Source organism: Neophocaena asiaeorientalis, unplaced genomic scaffold (assembly GCF_003031525.2).
Source record: "Neophocaena asiaeorientalis asiaeorientalis breed wild unplaced genomic scaffold, Neophocaena_asiaeorientalis_V1.1 scaffold30, whole genome shotgun sequence".
Lineage (NCBI taxonomy): Eukaryota > Metazoa > Chordata > Mammalia > Artiodactyla > Phocoenidae > Neophocaena > Neophocaena asiaeorientalis.
In genome coordinates this window covers 12,427,753-12,436,060 of record NW_020174923.1, presented here as the reverse complement: position 1 = coordinate 12,436,060, position 8,308 = coordinate 12,427,753, and the positions used below count along the sequence as shown (strand labels likewise).

Genomic DNA, 8,308 nt, shown 5'->3' with positions numbered 1-8,308 from the left:
GGTGGTGGTATATGCTTGGGCGAATCGGGCTCTAGAGGGGTGTGGTCTGTCTGGAGGGCGTGGCCTGAAGAATCCCGCGAGGCCAGCTCCAGGAGGGTCGGGGCTGGGTTGGGGGCGGCCCAGGAGGGGGCAGACCGTCGGGAATCTTTTCTGACCTCTCACCCATGTGTACCAGGGGGGCCCGATGAATGAAAAAGTGATCTCATCACGTAGCCTTCGAGGGGATTCTGCCTGAAGCTTTAAGAGCCAGGGGTGTATTTTAATCATTCCAGGATATATTACCTTGTCGTCGTGCTTGCCCCATGGGCCATGGACCTTGCTCCAAATCCCCTTCTGTTTTGGCAAGATTCTAGGGGTGCAGCTTGAGCGAGCTTACCCTGAACAGGGGTGCTTATTTTGAGGAGACCTCCAGGGGAGTGTTGCATCTGAATCTGGCCCAGGAGGCTATTTTTTCCCCTCTTGTCTCTGTACCTTCCTCTCTGTCCCTTTCTGTCTCAGCAGCCGGGCTGTTCCAGGCGAAGGTGTCACCCACAGCTTTGCACCTTCAGTTAGGGTTCCAGCCCCTGCTGCTGAGATGGGCGGTCAGTCTCCCTGCCCCATTCGGAATTGGGGAAGAGAAATGATAGGGCCACCGGAGTGAGGTGTCCACCCTGGTCTAATTAGAGGAGGCCAGGTGGGCTGGAGGCTAGACAGCAGTTCTAGGAGTGGGGGTGGGGGTCTTTGTGTTCTGGGCAACTATGCTCCCTGTTTAAAATGATCATGTATTCACCCAACCTAGTCTGAGTGAGCTGTGCCCACCTTAGGATTTATTTAATCGGAATTTGTGTGTTATATATATAGCAATTTGCAGTGTGGAGAGACATAGAAAAATAGAAGGCAGGCTCTCTGCTTTTAATCATATACTTGAAGACATGAGGTGCATCTCCTGAAAGGATGCCTGGATCTCTTTTCTCATTTCTGCCAGTGCTTCAAGCCCTTCACATTTTTCTTAGATAACAGAGTGCACGGCTACACAGTTACACACACGTGAAAACACACGTGCATGTACACAGACACACATATGCATGGTTATATACCACCCAAACACACATAGACACACATGTACACACACACACAAACATGCCTACAACTTCTGCACAGGCAGTGTGAATCCCACAGTTAACCCGGGTGGTACAGAAAGTGTCTTACTGGTGAATCATTTCTGTTGTACTTGTATTCTCTTTGTGGCTGGCTGGTGGTTTTAGTGAAGTGGGCTTGACTCATGCTTAACTTACTTCACATTGTGTGTGTGTGTGCACGCACACATGCACACGCATGTGCACTGGGACCATATGCATGGGGTTGTGGCAGTCATTTTTGGATGCAGGCAACGTGATCAGTGCCACAGACTCTGCCAGGACCTCTCAGACAGGTTCTCCATGGGCCTGGCCAGGCTGGGAGGAACACCAACAGGCAGTTCATCTTGTTGCCCTTGGAAGCAAGTGAGCCCTGTCTGGTCATATGGGGTGAGGGGCACGTTCCCCACCACATCCTCCCATGCTGGCGAGTGCCTCTGGATTGATTGAGAGTAGCTCTGACATCAGCCAGCACGGGAACAGTTTAAGGCTGTAACTAAGGGTGGGTGTGGTCTCTGGTCATTGTGGTCTCTGGTCATTGTGGTCTGCGTTTTCAGCACATGCAGGTGCATTTGGGTGACCACAGCTGTTTTCTGTTCTCAGCACCAAGAGTGTCCGGGCGCCTCGGGATGTGTGGAAGAAGTGGCTGAGGGTTGCCGTCCTGGGGGCCTGCACCACGTTCGTTGCGCTCCTGCTCTGGGGCAGTCTGCGGGGTGATGACAGCATCACTGAGGTCCTAGCTCATCGAAGTGAGGTCCTGCCAGGCAGGTTCATTGAGGTGCCCTGCTCCGAGGACTATGACAGTCACCGAAGGTTTGAAGGTACACGATGCCGAGGTGATCCGGGAAAGAGCAGCATGTTAACATGGAATTCAGTGTGTTCAAAATGCGTCTTTTTTTGCTACAATGAATTGATGGGAATCAGGTTGAAAGTAGTGTGGGGGTGGCGTTGGGCAGGTGACCTTCCTCCCCCCCCTCTGCTGCCCCCCCGTCCCCCGCCCCCGGTTGGTTAGCCCACACATTGACCCTGAAGTGTGGGTGTTTCAGGCCCTGCCTGTGCAGGGGCAGGCCCACTGGTCACTGCCCAGGCCGTGGCCAGTGTTTCACTGAGGTCCCCCACACTGTGGGTGCCATCTGATGGAAGAGGCGGTTTGCCTGGAAGGATGTAACAGAACTGGGATGACAGTAACGAGCAAGTGGAGCCCAGAAAAGGCATTTTCGGTCTTAGGGTGTTGTAGCTGCAGAAGACGTTGCAACAGGGAACGTAGATACCAGAGGCCCTTCCCCCATGTCATGTGCCCCATCCCAGCGCCTGCCTCCTCTGCTCGAGGGCAGCAGTTTTCAAAACCTAACCAGAGTGACTGGGTTTTAAAGACAAAATTCAGTTTATTTTTCTCTTGAGAGCAATGCTTTGGACTTGAACCAAGAAAATATTGCTAAATCCTTCCACCAAGGGGCGCCATTGTGATGCACACAAGCTGGGTTTAGAGGAAGGGGGGCAAAGATGCGCCCAGGGAATGGGGGCTGCCTTTCCCCTCAGGGGTCAGGAAAGTGGATAGGTTCTGTTGTGGGCATGCTCTCTCTGTCTTGGTCAGCTTTTTCACTCTAAAGTCACAGCTTTTGAGAACGTATTTTTCCTACCCATTTAATAATTTATCAACATTAAAAACAGTTGGAATGAGGTGGAGGGGGAGTTGGTGGAGACGGGTATGGGTTTTCAGTTGGGAAGATGAGAATGTCCTGGAGATGATGATGGGGATGGTTGTACAACAACGTGATCGTAGTTAACGCCTCTGAACTGTACACTTTAAAATGGTTAAAATGGTAAATTTGGGGTTATATATATTTTACCAAAAGAAAAAAAAAAAGGTGGAGTGTGCATTAAAGCCTCTGGACTCCCCCTCCCTCGCCCCTCTCTCCTCCTGTAGCTGACAGGGGCTCCGCCTGCCTTGGGCCTGTGTGTCTGGGTGGTGTGTGTGCGTGTTTGCAGCGTGTGCACTTGTGTATGTGCACTGACATCGTCAGCCACTCACAACTCACTTTCTCACCAAATTATGCTTTTCATGCTCATTCACGTTGAGCCTATTGTGTCGCTGCTGGATTGTCTTCTTGAACTTCTGTCTCGCCGTCCACAGTTACTGGGAGCCGCGAGGCAGGGTCCCCACTGAGACTCTGGGTCTGGTGGCCGCTTCGCCACCAGAGGTGTTTGAGGCGATGTCACTTGGTGCTTTTGTTGCCCCTGCATCTTCCTGGTGAAACTGTTCCTGTTATCAGTCTTTTCCCCTCTCATAATTCTTTTGTGTTAAAATGTATTTGTTGATATGATGTCGCTCCCCAAGCTGTCTTTTGGTTATCGTTTTTGCCTTTACCTTCAACCTTTATAAAAAGCATTTTTGTGTATTAATAAAAACACCTATATTAATAGATTGTATTTAGCTCTGTGGAACTGAGGCACCCCTCCCCTAATGACCCCCACATAGAAGTTTATTTTTCCCACATGATGAGACCCAGAAAAAGGCACCCCAGGCCAGCCTGGCTCCCTGTAAGCGCCCCAGGCCGAGCGCCCCAGCTCTCGCACTCAGCATGTGGCTCACATGGTCCCAGGACAATCGCTCCACCTCCAGGCATGTTCCAGGCAGGAAGAGAGAAAGGAGGATGAAAGCTAAAGGTCAGCCAGCCCAGTGTGTCCTGAGAGTGTCCCAAGGCCATGGGGTGGCCATGAGAGTGTCTCATCGGCCAGGACATATCCTAGGGCCCACCCAGTGCAAGGCAGCCAGCCTGCCCTTGGTGCCAGGATACCAGGGGCTTGCTAAGCTTGTCCATCTCTGGTGCTCTGCCTCATCCTGGCCCCATCTACCTGATCCTGGCCCTTTCCACCCTGACCCTGGCCTTGTCCACCCCAACCCAGTGGCAACCCTGGCCACTTTAACCCTGGTCCTGTCCACCCTGACCCTGTGCTCCCGACCCTGGCCACTTTCACCCCGACCCTGGCCCCATCCAAGCTCCCCCATCCTCCTCCCTCTAAGCAGCTCAGTCCTGGGTGCAGAGGCAGGAGGAAGCAGGGTGGAGTGTGTGGTGAGCACCTTGGGGCAGCTTTGCCAGGCCCTGCAGAAGGACAGTGACTACAGTTGCAAGCACAGCTTTGGTCATCCAGGAGGCACTAGCCAACGGGTCTGGATCTGTGGTCAGTGATGGTTCTAGAATACCGTGGATGCCGCCTCTGGGCTGTTTTCTCAAGGGTGGGCAAAGTGTCAGCTGCTTTAGGAGTGACCCACCTGGTGTGGCGCTGCCAGGACCCACCCCCTTCCAGTGAGATGTGTGCGCTGCAGGGGGTCTGCTTGTGCTGGAAAGTCACCGTTGCTTCTCTGAAATTCACATCTGACCGAGTGGCCTATATTTTATTTGTCAAACCTGCCCCCCTAATCCCAGGGAAGGCAAGGCCCCATCCCACAAAGTTCCGTTGCCCCTGGGGAGGGCCGCCCACAGGTGAGTCCTTGACAGCAGCGGGCAGCTCTTTAGTCGGGGTTCAGCGGGGTTGGCGTCTCATCCCAGCTCAACTCTCTCCAGGCTGCTCCCCGAGGAAGTGTGGCCGGGGCGTCAGCGATGCCATCATCACCAGGGACGAAGCCCGGAGGATTCGCAGGTACACGTGTCTCTGAGTTTCTGTCCTGAACGAGCAGGAGTGTGGGGCTGTGGGTGAAGCACAGGGAATTACTACTAAAAGAATGATTTAAAGAAATTCATTAGAATTCCCTAACAATTCCCCTTTGCACTTCCAAGGCAAAGAGGGGCTTTTCTGATTTCCAGGAGGAGAGGCTGTTGTCATCAGTGATGTGGTTGCTGACGGAACCTTCCAGAGGCCTGGGCCCTCTCCAGAGGCAGCAGTTCTGGCCCAGTGGGGAGGTTGGGGGGAATGCTGTCCCGTCAGCCATTGAGGGGCCCAGCAGATGCCTGTGTAAAGACAGTGTGTTCACCCAGCAGCCCCAGGCGGTCACTAGACTATGTTCGTCTCCTCTCCAAAACTGGTTGGGATAGCCCTTCTGCCTCCTAGCCGTGACTCATGACAGGGCAGGAAGTCTTACTCAGAAGTAGTTGGCACTGGATTCTTCCTTATTGTCTTTTAAAAACAAGATCTTGAATCTCTGATTTTCCAACAAGGAGTTCAGACCCAAGCATGTGCCCAGTGGAGCAGCATCTGGTCCGCATGCCGAGCTGTGTCTTGAGGGGAGATGTTCCTCCTGTCTCTAGATAACATTGTAGAGGCTGGTTGGGTGGGGAGGGTCCCTGGAGTGAGGGATGGATCCAGCCCCCAGTCAGTTTCCCGGGTGTCCATGAAGCATCTGTCAAAGGCACCAGAAGCCCCTGCATCTTTGGTGACGTGGGTGGTCCTGTGAGCTCCAGCACAGGCCACCATGTGGCCTCTGCCTCCTGAGCTGGGCCTGTGATGACAGGAGAGGGACCTTCCAGTCCAGAGGAACCCATTCAACTCAGCACCAGGTCTCTGAGCTAAAGATGGAAACTAAGCCCACTTGTCCCCAAGCTGTGTCATACGTGGTTAAGGAGATGGTGACAAAATATTAACATTTACTCACTAAGCTTGAAAGTCAAGTCCTTTGGTCCAAACGTGATTTTGTCATAAACATTAAGCAGTCTGTTAACGTTGTGTTAGTTGTGCTGATTGATATGTGTCTAGATGTATCACAGATGATGCTGTTAACTGAATTCTGATTTAAGACGGTCTTCCCCACAGCATAGCTGAGAAGGGGCTGTCCCTGGGAGGATCGGACGGAGGGGTGAGTTGTGTGCCGTTCCTGCTTCGGTTTTCTTTTTACCCCTTTAACTTTGCTCTCCCTCCGAGGGGAAGGCGAGGGCACCGGGTGTGCAGGTCCTGCTCCTGGGAATGAAGTGCCCCCTCCCTTCACAGGAGGGCTGCCTCGGATCACATCTTTGTGTCAGGCACCCTGGCTGGGGGCAGTGGGGGGAGGTCGTAGGCAGTGAGTGAACAGAGCGGGTGACGAGCAGGGGCCCACTGAGGAGGGTGACGGCCCTGGGAATGGGAGAGCCAGCACACGCAGGAGGAGCTGGTGGGAAACGGTGAGGACCATGCAAGGTGGAGGAGGCTCCCACAGGTGCTGCGTGGGGACTGTCATCCACCAGGTGAGACTGCAAGGCGTCTAACAGTGGCCCCTGTAAGATGCATCCACCCAGAACTGTAAATGGGACCTTACCTGGGAAAAGGGTCTTTGCAGATGTCATTAAGTTACGGGTCTCAAGATGAGATCTTCCTGGATTATCAGGATGGACCCTAAATCCAATGACAAGAGTCCTTGTAAGAGTAAGGCAGAGGGAGATTTGAGATTGAAGAGGAGGCCGTGTGAAGATGGAGGCAGAGGTGGGGTGATGTGGCACAAACCAAGGGACCCCTGGGACCACCAGAAGTCCAAAGATTCAAGGAAGGATCCTCCCCTGGCGCCTCTGGAAGGAGCGGGGCCCTGTCGACACCTTGATCTCGGCCTTCTGGCCTCCGGAGCTTGAGAGGATGAATTCCTGCTGTCTTAAGCCTACTGTTTACGGCGACCATGGGGAGCTCAGACAGGCCAATGCAGCTCTGCATCTCGTCCGCTTCCTGGGCAGGCTTAGGAGTCCACCCCTGCGAGCACCTTACGTTGGCCGGAGTTCTCGTGTGGTCCCAAATGGGGCTCTCCCCGCCTGGCGTGTGGGCCCGTAGGAAGACCCACTCTGCTCTGCATGGTTTGGTGATTATCTTCATGAGTCTTTTATTCTGCAGACTCTTTCCTCTTGAGATCTGAAAATTAAGCTTCTCCTTTTATTTTGGTTCAGTTCAGGGGAATATTTATTAAAAACCTATTCGTGCGTGGACTCATCTTTTGCCCGGTGCTCAGCATTTACTCGGGAAGTTGTCTTGCAATGAATCATCCAGGTTTGATACCTTTAAGTGCAGTTAACGTTTTTAAAGCCCAAATTGTGTTCAGACGAACCCCTGGGCTGATCGCTGCATCCATGAGAAAAGACACCCAGACAGGGTAGAGGTAGTCCGTGCTGGCGCCCACTCCCCTCTCAAGACGTGGGAAGGCAGGGTGGGCAGGGGTGGGAAACACTGGCTGTTCATTAAAGAGTTATGACCCAGCGATTCCGCTCCTGGGCATTTACCCAGGAGAGCAAGAGCATCTCCCACGATGAAATGCTGTCCCAGTGTCACAGCCACTTCATTTACAACAGCCCTAAGCTGGAAACAGCCCATGTGTCCATCTCCAGGTGAATGGACCAACAAGTGACTCCTCCCCAAAGGATGGGTGCCCCTTGGCCATGAGACAGTGGGCGGCGGGTACTGCACCGACGTGAGGGAGTCACAGGGAGGCAATGCTGAGTGAAAGGAGCCAGGCCAAGAGCGAGTGCACCTTCGTGACTCCAGGGCCTCAGGTTCTAGAAAGTAACCAGCTGCTGTGGCAGAAGGCACCTGGGGAGGGGCAGGAGGGAGGGGTTGCAAAGGGTGCAAGGAAATTTGGGGTGATGGATGTGTTTCCTATCCTGGTAGTGATGGTGGTTTCGCTGGTGCATGCCAGCATCAAAACTTACCAAACTGGACACTTTAACCAGGAGCAGGTCGTTGTGTGTTGGTTATACCACAGCAAAGCCGGGGGAAGGGCTTGTTCTTAGACCCATGGAGGAACTGTATCTGTCGACTGTTTTCAGAATTTTAGACCAGAGAGTCTCCATTCTTAGGGCAGGAGAGAAATATCCGCCGTCACACACCTTTGTCTAAACGTCTTGACACCCAGCCCGTGTGCATCGTCGCCCTGACCCGGGTGTCCAAAGATGGGTCTCAGGAACACGTGTTTAACGTTGGTGGCTTTTAGAGCTCAGTCACCTGCCAGGCAGCCCTCATGCCGCCCTGCCAACGTCTTTTCCAGGCGTCTATCCTGGACCTGCACTCGGGCGCCTTGTCTGTCGGGAAGCACTTTGTGAACCTGTACAGGTGAGAACCCCGGGGTCGGGGGTGGGGGTGGGGTCTCTGCTCGTTTCTTAGCTGGAGACACCTGAGTGAGGCTTGCGTGTATGGATCAGAGCGGCTTCAAGTCTTGGGTAAACTGCGACGTTTGCCATCGGGCCGAGGCCAGATGAGGACCGGAAGGTGCAGCTCTTCCGAAGGGTGGGATCCTTGCCAGCTAGCTT

At 53.5% G+C, this 8,308-nt stretch overlaps 1 protein-coding gene across 1 annotated transcript in view; it reads left to right on the top strand.

The window, feature by feature from the left end:
• Positions 1-8,308, top strand: part of OGFOD3 (2-oxoglutarate and iron dependent oxygenase domain containing 3) — a 19,497-nt gene that overhangs the window by 801 nt on the left and 10,388 nt on the right. The window contains 4 exon segments of the mRNA XM_024760618.1: positions 1,719-1,936; positions 4,682-4,757; positions 5,865-5,907; positions 8,047-8,111. Of these exon segments, the coding sequence (XP_024616386.1) occupies positions 1,719-1,936; positions 4,682-4,757; positions 5,865-5,907; positions 8,047-8,111 (402 nt within the window).